This window comes from Sphaeramia orbicularis, chromosome 3 (assembly GCF_902148855.1).
Source record: "Sphaeramia orbicularis chromosome 3, fSphaOr1.1, whole genome shotgun sequence".
Taxonomy (NCBI): Eukaryota; Metazoa; Chordata; class Actinopteri; order Kurtiformes; family Apogonidae; genus Sphaeramia; species Sphaeramia orbicularis.
Window position 1 is genome coordinate 34568110 of NC_043959.1, and position 26787 is coordinate 34594896.

General features: G+C 38.5%; 1 protein-coding gene across 8 annotated transcripts in view; it reads right to left on the minus strand.

Annotated features, from left to right (window-relative positions):
• Window positions 1–18509: 18509 nt before the first annotated feature.
• Window positions 18510–26787, minus strand: part of akap13 (A-kinase anchoring protein 13) — a 109651-nt gene continuing 101373 nt past the window's right edge. For 5 of the 8 annotated variants that reach the window (XM_030124716.1, XM_030124711.1, XM_030124742.1 and 2 more), the window contains 7 exons: window positions 26451–26524; window positions 25499–25543; window positions 24325–24375; window positions 23862–24134; window positions 22925–23107; window positions 22150–22441; window positions 18510–21376 (listed from right to left, as the gene is read on the minus strand). In XM_030124716.1, the coding sequence (XP_029980576.1) occupies window positions 21324–21376; window positions 22150–22441; window positions 22925–23107; window positions 23862–24134; window positions 24325–24375; window positions 25499–25543; window positions 26451–26524 (971 nt within the window). In that variant the 3' untranslated portion in view covers window positions 18510–21323. The remainder of the gene's footprint in view (window positions 21377–22149; window positions 22442–22924; window positions 23108–23861; window positions 24135–24324; window positions 24376–25498; window positions 25544–26450; window positions 26525–26787) is intronic. The other 3 variants (XM_030124759.1, XM_030124726.1, XM_030124733.1) reach the window with 2 other exon arrangements.

Below are 26787 nucleotides of genomic sequence, written 5' to 3' on the forward strand. Positions count from 1 at the left end.
GCCCACAAACAGTAACAAACAGTAATGAAAACTTACGCAACTGTCCTTGTCAGATGAAAAAAATAAACATTACATTCTGCTGAACGAACAAAGGAAAAAGAAGTGGCAGAAAATGTTATGAAAGTTTATTGGTTTATTTAGAGGTCATAACACTAACGTTGGAAATACACAAAGGAAATAAATTGATGAAAAATGTGAATAACATGGATGCATGTCTGCTGTGCATTTTTCATTTTTTATCCCACACAAAGATGCTGTGTAAAAATACGAATCAATATTTGAACAAACTGCTTCAGAAGGTCAAGGGTTGCTCATTTTACAAAAACATATAATAGTGGAAAATAACCAGTGAGGTTATGTTTCTTTGTGTATTATCGACAATGCAACAAAATAAAGAATAACAAAAAACATAATTAAACTGAGCAAGAAATACACCAATGTAACCCCAGTTTTCCCTTATCCCCAGTTTCAAGGAATTCTGGCATGACTTTCATCCGTTTGCCAAGGGAACATGGAAAAACACTCTTAGAAAAGGGTATTTTTAACCATTGACACAGATGCTAACATACATCTCTCTGATTGTGTATCCCCTCAGGACAGATATTTGTATTGCAGACACTGTGCATCTCTACTTTCAGCTGGTTTTCTTTCTCTACTTGGTGAAGATCTAGGAAACTCCTGAGGTCAAAGGCACTTGCAGTGACCTCCAGTAGCAAAATAAAACCTTTATGAAAACAAAAATAACAACAGGCTTGAAATACACCCACATAAAGCGGTGTACCTGCTGCATACGTGAAGCCAAACAGTTGGGATTAAAGTCACGATGGAGAAGGCAAACCTAACCTCAACGCCAGAGACTTCTCACATATCTGTTGTACCGATGAATACATGCTTTAACTTTTGGCAGGTTGAATTTGGCAGTGTGGGGTGTAATTCCTATTTGTAGAATATTGTCCTTAAGCTGTTGTTGTTCTTTTGTAATGTAATGTGATGACAACTGTATCAGTTCAGTTAAAGATGAGGGATGTTTTATGTTCATTTCAATCCTACTTTAAACATCACTGTTCTACATTATATTACATACAGTTATGCAATTTCTTTTTTTAGATTTTTTTTGCCATATTTAATTTTATTTTTTTATTTTATTGGTTTATTTAATAGGGACCATGCACATTTACGAACATTGCTGTATAAAAAAAATACAGCTATGTAAATATGCCAGAATTAGTAAAAATAACTAGGCTACTTTTCATCTGCAGACCCTAGGCAGGTGACAGAAACAAAAAATAAAACATGAAACAACCAATATTAGTACATCACTTGTTCGCTACAAATTAAAAATAATGATAATAATAATAATAATAATAATAATAATAATGATGATGACATAGGCATCATCATCATATCATTATATCATTATATAAAATGTTATTCCTCTAAATACATATAATCAAGGTCAGTTCTCTCCACTTTGTGACTACAGAAAACAAGCTAAACCACACCTCCAGTGCTACATCATTGTTTATTTACTTGGCAGGTCTTGAGGTCTTTTCATTAAATCTGGGACAAAAGCCACATTAAATTTAAAGGGCTTGACACAAAAGAATGCCGAAAGTGAAAAAAAAAAAAAAAAAAACAACAATGAAAAGGATTTGTGTGCCCTGTGCACATTGTACTGCACAATAGCCCTTTAAACACATCTTTTCTTGACTACAGGACTTCTTTCATTGAAAGTAACAAAGACACCAGGACCTAACAGATGACTCTTCTATTCTCCTTCACCTCCTCTCGGCTTAAAGAGGAGCATTGCCTCTCCTCTGAATGTTCGTTCCAGTCAGCAGGTTCACGTGGATGCCATCCAACTTCCCTGCAGTCTGCAGGGGAACAGAAGGTCTCTGCAGTAATCTGTTGCCATTTCCTTTACAACCCAGCAATTAACTTCACCCGGTGACAAAACAAAGATTTTTCTCAATGTAATCTAAATAGGAAGTGATTTTCGTTTTGTTAAAAAACACCCACACAAGTCCCCATGGGGATTCAAATGAAATGTAATTGAAGTTTAATGGGTCTCGGTGGCAATAACAAGCAGCAATGAATATTAATATTTTAAAAAGACAATAGTGCTCTGTATGGGTTGAAAATCCTAAGAGTTGCTCCAATGTGAAATACTGAGGGCTGAAAAAAGGCATCTGCTAGCAGCAGTGTGACCTGCTGAGGGGGAGCAGAAGCACACAAGTTTATTCAGACTCAGTGTCACAGTTCAGCCACAGTCAATGCAAAAACAGATGGTGCACTTAGGAGCAGAGGCGACACGGGAAGACACACATAAGCCACTGCAGCAGTATTGCTTTCAGATTCTTTCTAGAGCGAGCTGTAATTATGCAGGAAGAGTTAGCTGAGCCTCATGCTGTTTGTCAGCATCACCCTGTTTCCACACACTCACACTGGTAGACGTACAGTACAAGCAGGGTTTGCTACTGCCAGCCACAGAGCAGCTTTATTGGAGAAACAGGAGGTCCATGTTCTCTGCTCTGAAGTAGGGACAGTTGCTGAGAGGAGACAGAATATTTGCTTTCCAATCTTCAAGGGCTTTTCCAAATCACTTGGGATTCACACCAGTGACCTAGTCACACATTTCTTGTCCAGTCTCTAAATGGTTCTGTTTTGACAAGATTGAAGTGTATGTTAACTGAAAATCGGGATCCCTTACATATTTAACTCTGCTAAAACAGTGCCAAGAGGTTTCAAAGGGTCTTTTTAAGGGATATTTTATCTTAAATCCCCACCCCATATCCCCATCACCTCCTGCCAACACTACCATACATGCAATGAACTCAATTAAACTCTGCTTCTGACCCATTTCCCTAGCAATGAGCTTGCAGAAGTATCTGACAAATGCAAGTTCATGCCTGCATGCCCTGAGGACTGTGGCTTCAAGGAATACTTCAAGATAAAAAATTCTAAGGTAACTGTAAAGACATGCAAATTTCAGGATAAAGAAGCTCACAAAGACAATGAGGGGAGATTTAGAGGGTTTCCATTCCTGTGAAATAGATATTATACTGCCGATTTCCAAAGTACAGGATAATCACGACTTAATACTCAGCATGCACAGTGCTATTAAGACAATGCAATGCACCAATGCAGTGTTTCCTTGTAGAATAACTTGCAGGCTTCAAAGAGAATCTATTAGCAGATGAAGTGTTAACGATTTTAGGACACAACTCCATTAAAAGCCATTTTCTTTAAAGTCAGCGAGAAAAGCCCATGGGTCTATGGAGTCCAGCTTTGCTCCTATCAGCTCCAGTGTGGAAAAACAAGAGCACTGGGCCACTGGGAAATTCCTCCAAGCATTATCAGCGTTCCTTAACTATTCTAAACTGACATCAATGGCTGAGCCGGCTTGATCCCAGCGGACCTTGTTAGCTCCATTTAATGGCAAAATGAGCCAACTTCTAAGTCCTGCTCTGGCACTGGGAGCTGTGAGTCCGGGCTGGACTGTTGTATTAGGTGGTGAATGTAAAAAGACATCACACTAATTACTGATGGGACATAGGTTTGAGGCTTCAACATTTGTACATTTGTTTGTATATGTAGCCAGTTTGTCTTGGCACATCCATATACACACTGTGACTAACACATTGGAAATGCAGTCTGATCCTTTGCAGAGAGCAAAAACTGAATTAAGCATGCGTCTGTCATAAATACACCAGTTTTGTTAGTGTGCCGTAGGAGTCCATATTGTTACTTCTATGGAACACATTTGATTAATTAAAAATCAGAACTGTAACAAAACAAACTGTCCCAAACGTTTACATCTCCATCAGACCAGCAAATTTGTAAATCATTCCAGAAATGTGAATCTGGCAACAGAACGGTAATTATTTCCCCAAATTGCTCATTGCTGTGTGATCTTATGAGCTTAAATGTGTCAAGAATAGAATACTAATAACATCAGCAAAGTTAACATTTACAGAAAAACTTATTAAATTTGTTAAGGGTAAGCCATGACATAGTACTTTGTATAGGCTCTTAAAGCAGAAACTTTTGACACAGTGAATAAACACAACATTTTGTTGCGTATAAATGCATGTATTTAACTTGTTAGAGGAAGATATTTGCCAAAAGTCACATTGAATTTTTGGGCAGGCTGTGACAGTGGTGAGCAGTGGTGTGTAAAACATAATTTAATGTCAGAATTAATTGCAAGAAAATGAGAACTATTTAAGAATATGAATGCACACTAAGTAAAAGCTCTGATTCTCTAGTTTGCCACAGTTTGACTAGTTTTGTAGTATATTTTCCCCATAATCACCATGATTTCATCCTCTGCATTAGAGCAGTTTTAGTCTGCATAGCTTCACGACATCTCATTCTAAAAGGTAGAAGTTAGGATGATTGCTGACATAATAAAGAATTAGGGAAGAGAATTTATTGCTGCCCTTTCAATGGCTGGTTGACATTTTCTCCATTTTGCCTACTGAATCAGTGCAAATGTGGCACGAGGTGAAGGCTCCCATTTTGTCAGTACCCAAACTAGGCTAAATCACCTTTGCTTTTTAACCAGTAATTATTCTATTAAGCTCTAAAGTGCGGGCTCTAACTCCAGCTGATTTGTCCTTCAGCAAGGCATGTAAGCAGCAGTTACTCTAATGTAGTCAGCACCCTGAAATTGCAACTATTATACGAAGAGTCTAGTGGAAAATAGGGCGCAGTACCATTTTCTGCACACAAAAAAATTAAATGAACACATATATATTGTTATATGTGCCTGAGTAAACCTAAAGGTAGCAAAAAAAAAAAAGCAATAAAAGTTATATTTCCTGCCATTATCCCTGGCTTTTCTATGTGATAAAAACCTGTGGGGGTGATACGGGCTAACGTGTTGATCACAGCTCGGTAGGCAGCACTGAGGTCATTAAGAGCTTCTCTAAATGAGACAGGCTGACCGTTGCCGCGGCAACAGACTACAGCGACAAGAAAACAGGAGACAGATCAGAGCACGCATGTGTGTGTGTCTGCATGTTTTTGTGTTTATATATGTGTTAGTGTATGTGCATGTGTCGTCCTCATAACAGCATCATATCTCCCAAAGCTCTACTACAGTATCATATGGACCTTTTTCCCTTTTAATAGGTAATTAAAATATGTAAGGAAACATAAGACAGAAAGCCCAAAAAGATGTTATTTAAACTAAAAACACAAAGGTCTGAATAACATGTTACCATTAAGTACATTGCATTTGAGTGAAAAAAACAAAAAGCCATGTAACATCTTCAATATCTAGTGTAATTATGAGATACCGATAAACATTGAAGTCCTATTTGTGCAACAAAAACACAAAAAAAATCGAAAATGACAGTTTTTCAACTCTCTCTGCCTCTGCCTTTGTGTCTTCTTTCTCTGTCTGTAATTTGTGAAGCATCAGGACATATTACCCAGCATCCCATTCCCACGATCCTTGATATCACCAGCTAAACTGTTCCTAATTTCCGTTCACTCTCTCTGCATGGCCTCTTTTTCAAGTGGTTATTCAATGGTGTCTTAATCCAGTGGTGGAGCTTAAGTAGAGACAAAATTCACTAATTGATATAATTAATTTAATGAAGAATATTAACCCATTAAAGCACAAAAAGAGGCTTGTATGATCTATATTATCTTTACAATCACTGTCATTACTCAGGACGTCCATGGATGTGTTCCTCAATTATGCAGTTATTACCTCTAAATAAAGATTTCCTTTTCTTTTTTGTCAGACAGATGGAAAAAAGTTGATTGATTGATTGATTGATTGATTGATTTTTTTTACCTTGACATGTTTCGGCTACAACCAGTAGCCTTCCTCAGAAGGGTCACTTGATGTTACTGTGACGTGTCATTGTCAGCTGTTTTCTCCAGGTTTGCCGGGCAACAGGGGACGATTATGCCCCCTGCTGCCTGGCATCCCACGGAGGACAGCATCCCAGGTGTGGGATAAGGTGTAGGTTCCCCCATCTTTGTTCATGGACCTCGGGGCCCGTTTTCTGAATTCTATGGCCTCCCTAATCTGTGGGATGCCAGACAGCAGGAGGCATAATCATCCCCTGTTGCCTGGCAAACCTGGATAAAATAGCTGACAATGACACGTCACAGTAACATCAAGTGACCCTTCTGAGGAAGGTTACCGGTTGTAGCCGAAACATGTCAAGGTAAAAAAAAAAAGAAAAAAATTCAAAATCAGAAACATCAGAAATCTGTATAAGTTCAGTAGACAGCATGAACATAATCGGACAATTAATACCTCAACATATTTTAATGTTTCCCCTCTAAATCAACCCACTTGTCTTTTTTTTAATAATATACAGCTATACAGATTGGCCTTTGGTGCAATGGAAAACGGTCCTATGTAGGGATGCACTGATCCAATACCAGTATCGGGCATCGGCTCCGATACTCAGTGTGTGTACTTGTACTCGTATTCGTAAAAGTAATCCGATACAACTGCACCAATACCACTTACGGCCGTGTGACATTCACAGTTAAGTGCAGCAAATACATGGTGGTGGAATAATGTGTGGGGAGTGTGAAGAGTGTGGAGATTTTTCAAAATAAATGACAGTGATAAAAGTAACGCTGACTGCAAGTAACTTAAAGACACAGATGGATACGGACGGAGCATTCTATCTGTCCTCTGCGTACATTCCATCCATTTTCCAGGTGCTGGTGGATGCGTACCGAGACGGAGAATACCACCGGGAACCATGGAGGTAGAGGATCTGTTCAAAGAGCGACTGTGTGAGTTAGAGAAAAACTACTGACATATTTATGATAACTACCCAGGGCTTGACCAGTTTCCATCCGATTTATAATATTATGGGAGTACGGAGCGGTGTGGACCGTGCTGCCAGCGGAAGTGAAAATGAAACTTATCACTCATTTCTCTTTTCTCTGCCTCCTGAAGCTTCACTTGTAAACCTTACCAGCGAAAACACTGCAATATTAGTATCCACATTAGTGTTACCTCTGTCATCTCCATGTTTGTTATTACTGACTTCCTTCTTCTCAAAAAACTTTACTCTTTTTCATGGTATTTGTCCAGTATGGTTAATTCAGAGTGGCGCCCCCTGGTGGATTAATTGGGAAACACTCATTCCAACACAATAAATGCCAGCAGCAGCACTTCGTTCCAGTCAGACTAATGACAATGACAATAAAGCACATTTACAAAAGGAACTAAGAACTGGAATGAGATTATTAAGTGCTCGTATCGGTACTCAGTATCGGCAGGTACTCAAATATAAGTACTTGTACTTGTACTCGGTCTGGATGAAAGTGGTATCGGTGCATCCCTAGTCCTATGGTCTGATGAGTCCAGATTCGCCCCGTTCCAGAGGGATGTACGCATCAGGGTGAGAAGAGAGGTAGACAAAGTGATTACCCATCATGCCTAGTACCTACAGTGCTTGCAATGCAAGCCTGTGTGTTCCATGTTATGATCTGGGGTTGTTTTAGGTGATTACATCTAGGTTCAGTAATGTTATGTGTCCAAAAAATGACAGAAATAAATGTTCTATATTGTACAAACTTACTGAAAATAATACGACAGTGAACGCTTGTAAAAAATAAAGCTAGATATGATCCAACAAAATATGGGAGAAATATGGAAAAATGTAGGACCTAAAGTGTTTAGAACAAAGAGTTCTGAAGTTTAATTGTAGAGATATGAACTGAATATATTTATACCGACAATGTGATGGATTTATGTGACCACTAGAGGCAGTAGTGAGTGATTCTGCTGGCCTCCCATGGTGATGAAAACTAGCACCATAGGGTCTTTGACAAATGCATCAGAAAGTGACCAGATGGGATGAGAACCATTAAGAAACAACTTTTAGAGTCAAAGAAAGTGATGAAAGCCAGAGGCACTGTTGTTGTTTTCACCATTGGACACAGCTGTAAATAAAAAGAATGGAGTCTGAGTTTGATTATGAGGCTTATGAAAGTACATGTCAGGGTAGAGACTGCGATCTGGTAGGATCGGCGATTCTACCAGTAGAGACTCCAATCGTAGTCTCTACCAGTAGAAACTCCGATCAGAGTCTCTGACCCTAACCCTAACCCTAACCCGATCGGAGTTTCTACTGGCAGGATCGGAGTTTCTACCAGTAGAGACTCTGATCGGAGTTTCTACCGGTAGAGACTACGATCGGAGTCTCTACTGGTAGAATCGCCGATCCTACCAGATCGCAGTCTCTACCCTGATATACACTACCAGTCAAAAGTTTGGACACATCTTCTCATTTAAATGACATGAGATGGACCATAGATGGCCAACAAGTGCTCAGCATCACTGGGAACTCCTTCAAGGCTGTTGGAAAACATTTCAGGTGAATACCTCACGAAGCTCATCGAGAGAATGCCAAGAATGTGCAAAGCAGTCATAAAAGCAAAATTTGGCTATTTTGAGGAATCTAAAATATAAAACATGCTTTGAGTTATGTCACACTTTTTTTTAACTACATAATTCCATATGTGTTCATTCATAGTTTTGATGCCTTCAGTGAGAACCTGCAATGTAAATAGTCATAAAAATAAAGAAAAACCAGGTGAGTCCAAACTTTTGACTGGTAGTGTATAAAGTTATTATGTGATGTTATTTGGAAAGTTTGATGGCGATCCGTGGTTCAGACTAAGCTGACAGTTCTGAGCTTGTCAGTTCAGATCTTTAGTACAGGTACTGACAATACAAACCATACAGAAAATTGAGGTGATCTGTTGTTTTACTGTGGCGGTTTTTTTATTATAATGTAACAGCTATAATGTAAACTATCAGCTGATGCAGCACGTGAAAATGATAAGACCCAGTATGATTTTCACCAAGTGTCAAAATAACCGACTGTGAGTTTTTGCTTGAAGCAGAAAACTTGATACCATAATACAGATGTGTGTAAACAATGACCTTTATGTATGTTCTAAAATGTGACTTCGCCTACTGTTGAAAGTTTGGGACACCAGCCTACCCATAACCCCTTTGACAAGTTCTTAACATTAAGGACTGCGATTAGCATAACTGTAGCCAAGCCTGTTCTATAATAAGTAACTTTATTCTGCATTGTACAAGTACTTTTCCTGCTGCTTTCTGACTTAAGTGTGGTCTTTATGGTTGCTTCCTGAACATTGTGTGTGCCTGCCAGCCAGCCAGTGTGTGTAGGTGTGCATGCATGTGTGTATTTGTGTGTGCTTTAAGCCAGGGTCATTGAGGAGTAATAGGATTGCTCGGCCCAGCTCCCTCTCTCGACACCCTGGCAAAGACAGGCCTCCTAAATCATCCTCATATCTCTGAGCAAGATGGAGGACCTGGCATCGCCTCTCCCCGCCCTCCATCCCCACTGCAGCCACAGCCGCTCTCCCCACTGTGAAGCAAACACAGCTCGCAGCCATGATTTCCCTCAAACCTACAGAAAGACTGGAATAATATCTACTCAGCATTCTGTAAATATCCACTGGGAGATTGCACTCCAGTTCATTGCAGCTGTGCCACAGTTACCGTGCATGGGCTCGACTGCTGATCCTCAACTTGCGCTCTTTGTTCTTGAACTTTTCATCTTATGACTTGTAATAAGGAACCGAAGTGTGAGGTGAAGGAGCCTATTCTGCCCGTGCTATTATTCATTATTCCTGTTCTGTACTTTTCCATTCTTATTCAGGGTCATGAAGGGCTGGAGCCGCTAACACCTGTCTGCACATGACAAACTTATGGTAACATTATGACAAAGCCAGCCTTTGTATTTGTGCTGTTTTGTTGCTATTATATTCTGCATATGTAAGAGATTTAGAACAATAGCAAAACAGTCTCAAAATAGCACAGGATATCAAAGTTATACACTTCAACAGCACAAATATGGCCTCAATTATAACTAAAAGACAGTGATGCACATTTTTCCTGTCATAATTAATACAATAGCAAAAAAATAAAAGTACATTTCCCATTGTGTCTTTAACCTTGGGAAAAAAAAAATTATGTGACATCTAATCAGACAATGCATTTCAACATGCTGTTTTGTTGTTTTTTTTTAAGTGTCTGAATTTTACAGGTTCCTACTCTGTAACTTTATTCATTCAGCTTTGTATGCTTATACTGGATGGATGGATGGATGGATGGATGGATGGATGGATGGATGGATGGATGGATGGATGGATGGATGGATGGATGTTCTCACATTAACACTATTTTAGTCTTATTTATTATAGATTTTATTTAATATTGTACACTGCTGGTGTTGAGGACAAACTTAATTTTATGTAGAAACATTTGACGCCAATAAAGAACCTTGAACCTTAACGTGTTGTGCATATATTTCTATATTTCGCCAGAATACTTTCACCTTGTACTCACACTCTACAAAATGTGTACAAATACTGCATTTCTAAAAAAATTGGTATATTTATTATCAGTATAAATGTCGCACAACACCCATACATACTAGCTATTCTCCAATGTATGATTCTATATTAAAATTAGTTGTTAACATTCTTATCAATCAAACTATATTATAAATTTGAAACAAGCAAGATGGCTGCTGTGCCCACATTCAGCCTGGCAGGTGCTGTGTGTTTTTCTATTTCTTTCAATCCATTTTCATCTACAAAGCTTGTTTGCAATGCTGTTTGTGGCTGCATTATGTCTGTAGACAGTAAGTTGTTGCCTCATAAAAGACAGTACAATTAGAGTCTATCTACTGGCCCTAAGGAGCCAACATTTTCAGCTTTCTAAAATATGGACACACTCAGGGACCGTCAGAGGCACGGCGGCAGATCCACCCATGAGTCGTGTTCATCTAATTCACCATAATTTCAAATAATGAAGTACAAATACATGGTGTCCCATAAGTCTCCATACACAGGAGACATAATACATATGGTTCTAACATGTATTTCTTTATATTTCTTCTTTATAGTTCTTCAGCAGTGGAGGACACACATTGAAATGTGTTCCCGACAAAATGGGAGTCATATAGAGCATATTATATAAATAAAAATGGTTTATGTCAAGAAACGTTTATTTTTCCTATGTATGGAGACTTATGGGACACCCTGTACTTTGTTACCTTACTTAAGTAGAAGTTTTGGTTGTCTATACTTTACTGGAGTAATTATTTTTAAGCTGACTTTTTACTTCTACTCCTTACATTTTCACGCAATTATCTGTACTTTCTACTCCTTAAATTTTAAAAATAGCCTCATTACTCCTACTTCATTTCAGCTTGTTTTCATTCCGGCTTGTCATCGTTCAAATAAAAAAAAATATATCCACATAAATGGCACCAGCCAAATACAGTGAATTTGATTGTGGTTGGATGAGAAGTATAAACATATACCATTCTGACACCCTACTGGTTTGTACGCCATCCATCACACCTGACTTTCTGAACCATTCCAATACTTACATTCAGCTAGTCATCATATCTTCCGCTCCATGAAACACATGTTAGTGCTCAGTAGAACACATATATGGTTCTTTAATTAATTTGCATTGAACTAAAATGTGTTCATTTTCAATGGGCATATATGCAGCTGAAACAGGAAGCCTAGCGCAGCCCACATTTTTCAACATTAACATTTTAATACAACATTATAGTCATTATGGCCTTTAGAAAAATGTTTTTGGGGGAGGTGGGGTAGTGCACTACAGGCCCCTGTGGTGCCGCCTAAGCTTTTGTCCTAATGGCATTTTTTCCCCTTACATTTATTTTTATACTTTAAAGGTGCGGGAGACTTTTGTGACCAATTTTTCATCAAATCTGTAAAACCTCACTCACAGCCTAAGAATCACAAAGCTGTAAGTCTTTCTGTGATTACTCACCTGAATCTCTAAAGACACGACACAGAAACAGAAGGAGCTCCCTTCCCTCTATGCATATTCCTCCAGCCATTTCACGTTGTGTTTGTTTCATCCATATAATATCATATGCTCTCACTGCTGCTGCCAGGCGGTGACGCAAGCCTTCGCTTCCCGCAATGCACATCGCGACAAAGTTCCGAAGATGCCCGAGTTACCTCCCGACTCTGAAATTTACTTAGGGGGTCAAATCTGTGGCCATTTTTGTAAAAAAAAAAAAAAAAAAAAAAAAGTTGTAAGAAATGCATAGAACTGTGTTGAAATAATGCTAATACATTTGTGCACAGACTACTGATATTATTTGACAGTGGAAGCTCTATTTTCAGAAATATTGGATTTTGAATAGCACATGTATGTGAAAACTTTTGCTGGTGGACAGACGTGACATTACCCATGATGATCTGGTCAGTACCAGCACTTTATTAGTAATAAACTTATACACTTACTATTACTAATTCTCCTCTTATTCATAAATGTTAGTATTGTGGATCTAAAACAATAACATCTTAACAAAACCACAAAATGTGGCAGTGGACGGATGTGACATGGTTGTTACGGATCCCATCACACTGATGCTCGGCAGCCATGTCACCGGTTCCAGAAATGTGCAAAAACTAGTATCATAATTATTTATTGTATAGTTGATCATCATACTAAAGAGTAAATAACAATATAGAATTGTTATTTCTTTATAAAAATGCTTATTATTAGAAAACTGTTGATTTAAAAAGTGACATGTGACATTTTTAATGTATGTATTGGCGTAACATAAGCAGGATTGATCAGCTCCATACTCCATATTGCAACCTGTAAAAGTAAAACATGTGATATGTAGTATATAATCTTGCAAGAAATTTGGGGAATCTAAAAGAATAGAATATTTGTTTTTATGGTAAATTCAGCTAAAATATAACTTGGCCATTTGTGACATGAAAATACAGCATTAATTGTGATGAAATTGGACATTTTTGACCTGAAGACATACATGTAGTTCATATGACCATCAACATGTTGCAACAGAACTGAAATCCTGTAAACTTGCATAAGTTGTATTTACCAACACAAAGTTCCTTTGGGGATTCACTTATAGTGATTTCTTATGCACAAAGACAGAAATAAGATGTCTAAGCAAATTTTAGCCGGTGAGTAATCACAGAAAAACTTACAGATTCATGATACTTAGGCTATGACTGAGGTTTTACTGATTTGATGAAAAATTGGTCATGAAAGTCTCCCGCACCTTTAAGTAGTTTTGAAACCAGTACTTTTATCCTTTTACTTGAGTAAAAAGCTTGAGTTGATACTTGAACTTCTACATAAGTCTGTTTAAACCCTAGTATGTGTACTTCTACCTGAGTAATGTATGTGAATACTTTTGACCCCTCTGCATACTTTTACTACGGCCTGGTGACACACCTGAACCCTGGCCCACAGCTGTCAGATACAAACACTAACTCTTCCCACACATCTAAGAGCCATCATTCATTAGTGATGTCATGTTCACGCATGAATCGAATCTTTTGAACGGCTCTTTGAAATGAACAATGGGAACGAAATCTTTGTAAAGAGCCGTTCATTTTTTTTTTTTTTTTAAGGAGGGAGTGTCTGATTGCCTGTCAATTTACCAACATACTGTTCTTGTTGTGAGAACTGCACTACAGTTCAGGTATTTAAGTAATTGCAGTGATTAATTACTGTTGTGTTTTGTGCAGTTTTTTCCGTATGTTTACACACATTTATTGTTCTTGTTTTGGGGAGAATAAAATGTTATTTCATAAGAAAATGTTTTATTTTCTTCTTCATTTTTAGGCTACAGACTAGTCCACATAATGTACTGTGAAGGTTTTTGTCAAATTCCAGCATTTGCCTAAAGTCACCTCTCATGTCATGGATTTAGCCCACACATTTTAACTAACTATTCTTTTTTATGGTAAGATGATATTTACTGCCACACCAATTAAACACCTTTAAAATGTAATGTCAATCATCACATGTAGCCTATTTAGTCATTAAAACACTGGTGTTTCAAAATAATGCAAAAACCATAAAAGAGCCAGTTCTTTTGAACGGCTCTTTTCAGTGAACAGCTCCCTTCAAAGAACCAAAAGTCCATCACAATCACTCATTGGCATTGCGCACGCGCGCCGTGTGTCTGTTCTGCTCACCTGTGGGCCTCGTGGGATCAGCTCTTGCCTGGTTGTGGTCTGTTTCCTGTGGCCGTGGAGGGGGGGGGGGGGGCTGGAGACGCCTTTACCAGTGCTGTTGGGTGCACCTGACAGGGCAGGGTTTACTCCAGGTGGGCTGGGTGTGGTCCACGCGGCTGTGGTGTGGTTTCCGTGGTCACGTGCGGGTGGGCCGACGTGGAAGGATGTGGTGCTTCCGGGGATTTGACCCCAGTGTCAAACTCCGACAGAGAGCACAGGTGTCTCTGGTGTTTCCGTGTCTGTCTGCCGTCCGTGGGGTGTCCACTTCTTTGAGCAGCGGCTTCAGTCTGTCCTGGTGGGTGTGGACCTGGGGATGGCTGCGCGCGGAGTGGACCGGGGCACTAGGGACTACCGGCCGGGTTCTAGTGCGCGTGCGTAGTGCGGCCTCCACGGATTGGCCCAGAAGGAACTGTTTACAAAATGTAGTATCAGGTGTAGAAAAAAGCTAGAACTGATTATGGAAAGTTCTCCTTCTGACATATATGTAAACGCACTATGAACTCTAATAATAATATTTGTCTTCCTTGTATAAGTGATACCTATTTTTAGTCTGTGAATCTGTAGGAACTCATTATTCACCAGTACAAGAATATAGAAAGGTTATGTACAGTCCAATTATTTGTAAAAATGTACTCTATTAGGTCTATATATCGCTTCAGTTGTAATATTTATGTTCAATAAAAGTTTATTAGTGTGTTTGCAGTGTTTTAGTTCTGGTCAGAGTGTTTTATTCTGACTACTGAACAAAGGACAAACTGCAGTCCCCGTGTCGCTACATATTTGTGTTCATAAAAACTTATTTAAATCTTTTTATTCTATATTGATCACAATTGTAGTTTAACATCATAGCTAAAGCCCTGTGTTTTATTTAGTATCAATTTCTTATGAGAACAACATGTTTTTGGACATTTTGCATAAAATGGGGGGGGGGAGTTCATTTTGAGTCACTGTGTCATGCATCAGTAATTTAACCTAAGACCCAGCTATGGGTTTTCTGGCCACATTTGTGGACAAGAGTTTCACAACTTTATACAAAAAAAAAAAAAAAAAGAAAAGAAAAAGAGAAAACTGACCACCACAAAGGACATTCCATTAAAATTTTAAAAACTGCGTCTGAAAAAACTGTTGCATTATGATGTTTCCAATATAGGCACTTATTTAATAAAAAACAAAAAAGCTTGTACTTTGCTATTAGGAGGTTAAGTATTTTTACCCCAAAATTTTATTTCTGTAAATTGTAACATAAATCATGTGAAAGTACTTACTGAGACCTATTCATACACATATTGAACATGGAGATAAGTTATTTAGTTTTCAACACAGAGCTTATGGAACATGAAATGTGTCCCCATGTCCCCACTTGAACTGGCCCAACTACATGGTTGGGCTTTTGGATCACAATGCAATTTGTTTTCTCAAAAAAAAAAAAAAAATCCCCCAAAAAAACCGTCCTATGCATTCACACATTCTTACAGGCCTACATCATTTCATAATATAATTCCAGGAAATCAACAAAATCTGAAGGCAGCTATTCAAGGAACTGACTGGAGTGAAACAATCCAAAATGATGACAGAAAATAGCAGCAACTCAGATGTTCATTCATTACTGTGTATTGTCCACACCAAATAAACTAATAAATAAAATAAAAGGTTGCACTTATAGCATGTTACATGCAAGTGGCTTAAGTGAAAGTAAAGCAATAACATACCATACCAACTTTATTTATAATGCACTTTAAGAACTTTACAGCTGGCCAAAGTGCTGTACACCAAACATAAAACAAGGGAGTAAATAAGTAAATAAAACTAGTGATAACACAGCTAAGAACAACAAAATACAACCATCATAAAAACAAAGACAAATTAAAATCTGTTAAAAACAGCATAAAAAAAAAAAAAAAAACAGACATGCCACCCATTGATTAAAAGCCAATGAGAAAAAGTGTGTTTTTAGACGTGATTTAAAGACGGGCAGAGACTGAGCCTGTCTAACAACTAAAGACAACTGGTTCCACAACTTTTGGGCAACATAATATGGATGAGGTTTGAAAATTACATGATAAAATCCATTTTTAGTTTTGATGCTATGAATTGTAAGTTACTGTATGTCATATATGTTTTAAAAGAGATGTTTACCCTATATGGAGTTTTAATTTGTTTTTTATTTGGACTTACCATCATATTGTATTTAGCAGACTGAGCTGAGTCTGCTGGACAGTACTTTGAGACTGACAGCTTTGGGTTTGTGATATGTTTCAGTATCCCCATCACCATGATGACCCGAGCAGAAGCAAATGAAGCCTCCACCTCTGCTTCTGGTCTTCTCTGCTTTTGCAACTTACCTACTTTGGTGGAAGAAATAACATTTTTAAAGACAAGTTGACTTTCATAGTGTTTTCCCTGGATTTTACACCGCACAACACCAACATCCTCGCTGCTTGGTTTAATCAGCTCATGTTTTGTCTCTGGGGTTTATTTGTTAAAAGTTGAATGAGCAGAACACATGAAGGAAATCTTCACAGTTTAATCAATGAAGTGCAGCTGGAGAGAAATGTAAGGTGGAGATGGTGGAAAACATGGCATGATGCAACGGATTGTACAGTTGAGTGAAAAAAAATTTTTTAAAAAAAGGCAGAGGAATCTTCACAGTCAAGGTTTCCAGAGGCAAAACACTGCAGCAGTGTCTGCAGAGTAGAGCACAGAGAGATTAAAGCATCTGGTTCTTTATTTATCAGGAGGCACCAATGCTGCTGTGCGCCTCTGTTGCTGTCAATCTATCAAGAGCCTTGTCAGATTTTCCTGTGGCAGCTCAAAGAGAAACACAACTACAGAAACAGGAAACTATTAAAAGAATTTAGTAAGAACACTTTAATTACCTGTGATGATTTTTATTGATATTTCCATTGTTAATCCCCTTTCTGCTGCTTTTCTTTTCAGTTTGTCGTCTTTTGTTCCGTATGTTTTCTTCTGATAGCTGCAAAACACTTTGGATCTGTAGACTTGATTGAAATGAGATTGAAACATCTTTGTGTGAAAATTAGTACAGTGGTGATGTCCCTTATGACGCCATGAAGAAATAGCTCACTTTTAATTAGTTTTTATTGTATTTCATTTCATTTTTTGTTATATTCGATGCATTTTCATTCATTTTGTATGTTTATTCCTGAAAGGTGCTACATGAACTTTCTTATATCTTAAAGCACTGACTTGGCTTCCAAAGACAAAAGGGGTAAGGGTGTCTCGATTCTCGATGAGTCAGAAAAGAAGGGCTAAAGGGGGAGGGCTGTTTGGTCCTCGAAACGGAGATTTTTCAGGACCACGTTACAAATGGAGGCGAATGAGAAATCTCCCATAATTCTGTGCGAATCATCAGCAAGATGGAGATAAACACAGCTAAAAAGTACTGCAGTGTGATGAAAGAAACACACAAATGTACATATTTTTATCGTTAAAACCTGAACTCATTTGATCAACCGTTTAATGCCGTTTCAATATGTTATAGATCGTGGTTCTGCGGTTTGTGGTTGGTAGCTGTAAAAAGATGCCCAAAGCCCATGGAACAGAGATGGTTACAGCTGCTGACGGCATGATGAATACTTTCGGAAAGAAAGTTGTGGCATCTGTTTCTAGCGGTATCGATGACTGCTGATGACGTAACAGGTCTGTAAGGCTTGTCTCATTTCATAGGGGAATGTTTCAACCCCTACCCCTTGCAACTCCATTTCAAGGGGTAGTGCCAAGTGCAAGGGGTAGGGCCAAGGGGTGAATTGGGATTGGGCCTATCAGTCAAAATGACCCAACTGAGGTGCATTATGGGAAAAGTATTTTTTTTCTGCAGTCAGTGTTTCTGCCATTGATCATGATATTTGGAGTCAAGAAAAATCTGTATTAACGTGCAAGATTTCAAAAAACATTCCAAGGCACACTGTAGGATTTGTGTAAAAATAAAATGCCTTCATTTCTCCATGGCAATCATTTAAAATACAGCCACCGTGTTGTAACCGCTGGTCTTCATCAGGGCTTAATGTGGATTTTTCTTAACTCCAAATAGTGAGACACAGCACAAGTTTCCAAAGAGCATATGTGGATAATCACCAAGAAGACCCAGCAGCACTTCCACTTTGTTGGTTTAGAGTTCATTGATCATGATACTGTACTCTGTGTTTGGGTGTATATGCCTGTAGTTTTCCAGCACTACATAAAAATCCATGAGAACATTATGTAATGGTATAATAGTGTGCTTTTTTTTAATCAGTGTTGTGTCCAATACTACCAACAAGGACCAAGCAGGCAGCCATGAAATCAATAATAATTTTGTTTTATTATGCGTGAAATATGACTTTACATTGTTCATCACCAAAAAGGTGAAAATAAAACATAAATAAAACATTCATACAAAATGTTGCAATAAATCACAAAAGAATTGGTTTTTTTTTTTTTTTTTTTTTACATTTGATTTTTTTTATACATAAATCATATATACACTTTTGTCATTGCCCTTTTTTACATGTTGAAAATGAAACTCCTCTGTACCATTTTCATAGTACAAGCATTTCCTTCTTTTCAAAGCAGAGGTATAAAAGCTCTTCTCTCTCCTGAGAAGATGCAGGGTTCTACTCTAGTGCATTTTTACGTTAAAGATTTAAGGCTACGGGAAGTTTACCTGATGGACACACTTGTCTCACAGACAGGCCTATCATCATCGGGGAGGGAGTTCATTTTCTTGAATCGCGTCTGCTGATTGTCCCTTACTGAGAGAGGTTTGTGGTTCTGCCCGGCCGCTCCCTCGAACGAACCGTAGGACCTTTTTTTTTTTTCATATTAAAGCTGCTGCTGACTGGTTTCAGAGAATAACCAATTACAATCTCTGACAACTTATTTGTTTCTGCAGTCAATTACAAATGCAGTGGTAAAATGTCACAGAGCGTGAGAGCCCACGCTCATCACATTATCTCTGAATGGCAACAACCTGCAGAGAAAAATATGTCAATTTCTCTCAGCAGGAATAACATATATAGAAAAAAAAGGAAATTAAAAATAGTTTCATATTTCCTAGTTGTTGTGGGAGGGAGGGAACTAATTTAGTCATAGGTGCAGTGCTCCCTAGTGGTCAAAACACACCTAAAGCAGCAGTTGGAAAAAAAACCCATTTTTCTCTGTTTCTTTGACAGGATTACACCAAAGCCATAAACAAAAGACATGAAGCAACTAATTGGCTGGCCCTGTAAGCCTCTTAGGAGACACACTATAATAAACCAGCCTGGACATGAAGTCAAATCCTCAACACAGACGGCAAGTTAACAAACAGCACTTAAACATGAGACAAAAGAGGCAGCGACGAGGCAGTTCAGTGACGCTGCTCTGTAATTCTTTTCTGGGTTTGTGTGACTGACTGAAAAAGGGCCTCTTCAACTTGTTCGTTTTCACATCATACCTGTCCAGCAGGTAGACGTATGGCCCACAGTCTGGGCCAAAACGTAGGCTTAAAAATTAAGACAGGTCAGACAGGTCACCTTGCAATCATTCCATAAAAGTTACAGTCTCTTCTTTTTTACTTTGAACACTAACCAAAGAGAAGCACAGTATCTTTTATGCAATTCATAACAATCTCACTTTGGATCATTGTTGCTTTCATGAGCATCAGTGCCCTCAAATAAAAAAAGTAATTCCACAGAAAAAATACCTCCTTGTTTGAAAATTCACACTGATAACAAAAACACATATTATGACCAAAGTGCTTAACATTGACGAACGTTGATTAATTTGAAATGATCAGATAATCAGGCGGTACCTGCTGAGCAGGATTTGTTAATAAACATTGGATCAAAGACACATAACACATGGTTTTTTTTTTAGGTTAATATCTTTTCTTATTTTCACCAACTAGCTGCTGTCTCCCTAAATTAACATCCTACCTTTGCCAAAACCATTGGCGGTGCGTGTCTTTGGAGTCTATCACAAATGAAAGAGGGATGTTGAAAAAAGAAACGTGAACTCTTAACAGACAGAGGCCATTAGTATGCTACCTGCAGAGTTACATGCAATTAAAAACTAAGGAAAGCCCTGCTCGTCGCTGCACAGATGAAAGATGAGGGCTGCATAAAAGCTCATTGACAGGCAGATAAAGTACAGATCAAGCTAATATCCATCCAAGGCCCTAAAACACACTAAAGGATGAATTGAGCCATTAGACACAGGGAGATACGTCTCAATCCTTTCATTACTGTTGAGTCTGAAAAATAGACACGTACATCTGAAGAGTTTCACTCTAATATGAAATATCCATAATTCAAATAAATTAAAACATTGCCAAGAAACATGATTGATGGCATTAAGTTGTTAGGGAAGATTTCTAAAATTATCCTGTGCCAGTTCCATTTTGCTTACAAACTGGGGATGAAATTAGTGGACATAATCACATCTGCTTTCCATAAAGCAAGTAAAGGAATGCCAGGCTACAATTTTTCTTTCAGTGGAGATCCATACAGCAGCGATGTTGAATAAAACACTAAAATGCACTTGACAGTGTTGATTAAAACTGATGTTTGGTGTCTTAGATTAGACAGAGTTTCCTTTGGGGTTTCAGTCTTCTATTAACATTCACTGAAGGTTGACACAAAGTGCCACATGGAGCTTGTTGACATATTTCCAAGCAGCAGTTGGATATGTTTGTTTGTGTGCAGTTAAAGTCACATGGAACAGGCCTGGCTTCTGTAAATGAACATAATGAACATCTGTCAGTGTACTGAAAAACAGACTAGTTAGGGTCAGAACAAAGATGGAAACAGAAAGGTAGTGAAGCTCATTGCACACTTAGTAGAGCTTGTCAGTCAGTCCACCGTGAAATGTTTTCATTGTGATACTGAGCTGTCACAAATGGATTTTTTTATTTTTTTTAAAGAAATTCTGACATCTTTGGAGGAGGAAAATAATTTTTTGGATACAGAATATCCCCTAATGCTCCACGATTCTGAATCATTTGTACTGCAAGTATGCCTACCAGCAAACGAGAACAACCCACTACCGTAGGCGATTTTCCAGAAACTAAGGGCAGCACTATCCTACAAGAAAATACATGTTTTTTTGTGATTTTCTTGTATGTAATGCTGAAATCTCAGGCTAACTAGATGTCTTTTCACTGAAATCTGTTCCACAGTATAATGGATGTAGATGGATGCATTACTACTTGGCAGTAACACTTCTCTGGAAGTTGATGATGAGACACAGGAGAAATGATTCTCTCAGCAGAAGAAGATCTCTCCATCAAGTGGAGGCTCTGGAAGGTGCTGGGGGTCTGAAAGGAAGAGAAGAGCTGACTTATTATCACTGGAGCATCTCAGGCAGGTTTGTATGTAAATACCGAGTGCTTTCTTGTGTATCAAACATCTTTACAAAAAAGTAACAGTTAATTGTCAATACTGTTTATTGGAGACATACAGGTAACATGAATGAGGACTATAAGGTGGTTCACAGAAAATAGTATAATATCATGATTTACAATTGATGCCATAAAAGCATGGAAACAGCTTTGACAGGATGACAGCGAACTCTAAAATTAAAATATTCTGGTCAACAAGAATGCCTCATATTGTACTTTTTTGTGTATTGGAGAGTAGGGTGTGGAGCATTTATATCCTGTTTTAGCAAATTTAATGAATGAAAATATAATGTTCCTAAATAAATGTAACCGACAGTCATATTTCTAAATATTAGTTTAATGGAAGTCCGTGTGTCATGTTCTTTAAGATAAAAGCTTGAGGACTTCCCTACAAGTTCCCAATACTACAGATCAGTAGAAGTTGCTGCATGAATAAATGAGCAACCTGTAAAACTGCAACCACAGCTGAGTGGACTGTGGCTATATTTACTGTAAGTCAAAAGAAGATGAAGAAGCATCAGCATTGAAACTGACACAAGCTACATTTCTTCAAAAAATATCATCACAGCAAGCTCAGTGGACTAGGATGTACGCTATTTATGACTAAATTGTTAAAATAAAAGTCAATGTCATTGAGACTCCCTATAAACTGAATATAAATCAACCTGCTCCTTTTCTCTATTTTCTACCTGATGTCTGTGAGCTCCCTCCTTTCCCCTTCTTCTTCTTCTTCTCCTTGCCCTCTTTGCTCTTGTTCTTTGCCAGCTGCAGCAGGCTTTTGGAGATCTGGTTGTTAGGTTCGCTACCCTTGCAGTTTGGATTCATGGAGGATGAGGTAAAGGGATTGAGGCCTTTTCCTTTGGGCTTGGACTTCTGAGACTGGAGCCTGGGCAGGGAGGAAGACAGCTCCAGAGGGTCCAACTCCAGAGACTGGGAGCTGCCGGGGTACTGGGATTCATCCGAAGTCGTCGAGGGAGTCCTCTGTGAGGGGAAGCAATGTGGTTAGACAGATGTTGTCTACATCTGGAGGTGAGTACTATGTGCATGGCTGGCGCAGTGACTCCTGAACTTGATTAAACGCTTAGTAGAACTGTGACGCCTCAAAAGACATGAGAATAGCTTTTGTTTCTTTGTTTGTTGATCAAAGTACAGGCAAAATAAAGAACTACAGCTAAAAATACAATTCTGCAATTCAACATTACAATTCAGTAATATTTCCTAGTTTGAATTTTTAAGGACATGTCTGAAATTCTGAAACTCTTGTGCAGTGTGTTTAAAGCCCCAGTGAAAGCTTCCATAAATATCAACCTCGCTGTAATGTCACTGACTAAAACAGAGTACCTCCCAGCTCAATGAGAGCTCCCCTGTAGCTGAGGAGCAACAAAAGAGACAGTGTGCCTGCAGGAGGAACAGAGCATTTATCATTATTATCACTGTTATGATTTTTAAGGTGTCCCTGCTAACCTCAGCCAGGCGCAGCTCCTCCATCTTGTCGAGCTGCCGCTGCACCGCCTCCCTGTCCCTCTCCAGTTTCCTCTGGGCGTCTCTCAGTCTCTCCAGGTCCTTCTGGTACTCCTCTTTCCTACTCTGCAGCTCTTTCCTCTGTTCTTCCAGCTCTTTGTGCTGCTTCAGGATCTCCTCCTCCTGCAGTAGATGGCAAATTCAAGGGGTGATGTATTAAAATGGCACCATTAGAGTGACTTGGGACATGACAGGATTATGACACGTTATGCATAATAATGGTATCACAATACAGTGATTCTGTACTTCATTACAAGACAGTCATCTACAATGCATCATAATTTCTGTTTATCTAATGGTGAAACAATACCTGTCACCAAGCAAAAAAAAACAAAAAACAAGAATTATGTACTATTTCACTGCATCGTTGTATCATTTTCACAAAGACATGCAGGGAGTCTCAGCTTACTAATACTACTTGGAGCAACTGTATTGTATACAACATATTTTCATATTGATATTTTGTCCCAGTCCTGGTGGGAAAACTGAAGAACAAAGATACAGTACAGAGATTGATGAGTAATTTTCTCACTGTGTACACTGATATGACAAGTGTGCATTTATAGACTAGTGGGACATTCCCATATTTCAGACTGATTGAAACAAAGGTATCTGCCTGAAATGCATACACATCTATACTATGAGACAGTAAACACTTATTCAAGCCAACAATCGTTTTGTGCTTATCATATCCCTACTCATCAATCTCACTGCCAAGATATTTTAACTTAAAAATGCATTCTGTTTATTCACACTGCCTCTGAACATTTCATAAATACACAGAAGTGACACTCAAACATTAAGAGGTCACATTCATTTATTACAAATGCATGCAAATCTATGAAAAATGCACAGATCTGGTTGAAAAAATAGTATCTACCTGCACATGCATGCACACCTCCCTTTCAGTCATCTGTTGTTCCCTGAGCTCCCATTCTTTCTCTTTTCTCTTCTTCTCCTCAGCATGAGCTGCCTGTTGTCTCTGCAGGGAGGCCAGCTCCTGCCGCTGCTTCTCCAGGCTGCGCTGCTTTTCCTGCTCAATCAGAGAGCTGGGGCGTGAGGGCGGCCGTGACAAAGACGTGAGGGATGAAGAGCGCTCGTTCAGGGCATGGCGCTGATCCTCGATGAAACTGTCCTGCTGAACCACCACCGCCTAAAACAAACAGAATCAGAACCAAAGGCCGGAGAGCTCATGTCAGACAAGTCGCTGTGGTTTTGTTTGTTTGTCGTCTTCAAGATACAGCATTCGGTTTTTAAACGCCCCTGTGGCTGTGTTCACTTCACTCCTTGAGGTTTTTTTCATTGATTTTAATTATGATCATTGGAATAAAGATTAAACTCACCTGCAGAGTACTGAGCAGAAGATGTAGACTGGAAACACTGTTGAGAACCTGCTGTTGGAAAACACACACCACTCAGTATCTTACAAAGTCACAATATACCTGTCACACAACACAATAATACTGTCACACAACACAATAACACAGAAGAACCTGTCTGTCTGATGTTGTCTTGCTTATTCCCTGCATGGTGGGTGCACTAAATATTAAGCACTGATTTCCTTTCCTTTTTTATTTTTTTACTTATATTTTATTATTTCATTTTTGAAATTTTACGACAAATATTTAGAACATAGTGTCAGTTGTCGTCCTGTATATTGTCCATTTTTTCCATCGATCTTCACGTTGCTTGCTGTGGTCTTATGATACAAGTCTTTCCATGTTGTGAATTTCTTCTACAATGTCTCCATATTTGTGTGATGGCTTTTTTAGACTCTACCGAGAGGATTTTAATCAAATATTTATCCTTACTTGGTATGTCTTTTCCTGTTAAATGACCCAAATATAGCACAGAACATGTTGATTTTAAGTGAGTTTCAGGTAATATACATTTACCAGAGGAAGAAGCTAACATTAGAAGATTACATTTGACTTTTTTTGGGATGTGACTTTTCTCCAAACATAGATATTTATGAAAAAGGTACAAGGACACTGAGCTTTCAGCTGCATTTGTTTACTAGAACTGTATATAATGAATAACTATGACAGATGATGTTCATACAAATAAATACAGCATGCCCTCCGTAGTATAATGTATAAGAACTGGTGGATAAACAAACAGATGGTACAGGTCAACATCTTTTGCAGCTACTAAGATTCTGTACCTTCATCATCTTTATTTTTTCTTTCTTATTGTGGGATTAATGTGATCTGTCTACTTAATTTTCCATCTTATTGAGCTCAGGATGTCTATTCTTTTCTAACATGGGCACATACATTTCATTATATATATTTCTTTAAATGATTTAAAACACTATGACCCTAGTTTTCATACTTCTAGGGATTAAAATGGTTTGTGACCAATATCAACAAGTACGCACGCCACTAATCCTATTACTGCTGTTACTGGTAATAAAACCATCGGTAATGTCTACATCAACAATGTTTACATAGAGTTTGTACAGTTTCCATGTTAGCAGCAGCGCTAACTGAGTTAAAGACAGGAAGTCACTGTTACCTCACTGTTCCTCCTCAGCATCATCAGCAGGTTGGCGTTTCCTCCCTGTGTATGCAAACACACAAACACACACTGAGTACTGTGTAGCCAGAACACAACAATGCACTTACCTGAACACATGTGCTAGTAGATGAGTATGTGAGCATGCATATTATATATACGGCTATGAGAATATGATTAAAGCTGCATATGTGGGCGTGTTGTAAACATGTAATTGTGCCTGGATATGGTTATGTAACAATAATACATTCACACACCAGACCAGCAGTTGACAGGTTACACATTTGAAATAACTATCACAGCACCAAGTGGCTTTTATGCAAGTATCAGTTGGAAATCTGACACTTCAGTGTAAAATATATTTCCATATTATAAGTTAAATTGATTATTTGGACTTCTGCACATAGCGTAGTAATGCAGCATATCCTTTGATTGCCGAACTACCTTGGGACTTCAGCCTCTAGCCTTGGCTGACATGTAGTGAGTTAAAATACGGCTCTTTTCTAAATAGCAGAACACACACAGAGAGTAAAAGGTGACTTGTGAAAAACTGCTTTCGTTTAACAGTTTTCTACAGCACACCTTTGTAGCAGCAGCAGCTTAGCTAAAACATTTAAGAAACAATTACGAGCAGTGCAGCTGCTGAATATATGCACGATAAATGACTACAAAGGCTAACATCCAGTACAGAACTACAATAGGAGAACCTAAAGGCAGGCCATTCATTATCTATTGAATTCTTATACAAGTGATGGTCGCCATTAGCAACAGCATCTGGCAGGAAGAGTCAAGAGGCTAATTCACAAGAGGGAGAGAAGCAGCTAAATTCATCTTAATGGTGTTGTTAATGTTGGAGGACAAATGCACCCCCACACATGGCCTGAGGTTCTCATTGAGGTGTGGGGGCGTAGCGGCTTTAGAGTTGAGAATAATTGGCTGCTAAGATGCCGACCTTCTTTAAAACACCGTCGGACTCCGTCCTGCGCAGATCTCCCGCTGACTCTGCACTCTCATCTTTGTCTCCACCTGGTATAAAAGGGAAACCACAGAAGAAAGATGAACAAAGCAGCAAAAAATATATTAATATATGTAGAAGGCCTCCTGTTAAGAGTATGAAAACAGTTGTTCTATATAATACAATGCAATGAAATGATACTGCTCAAATTAAAGTCATAGACAATGTCAATGCCACTTCAGAACACTGAGGTATTTGGCAAATGAGTTGAATCTAAACAGAATTTGACAAAGAGAAAGATTTAAAATACTGAATTATTACAGCTCGCACAGCC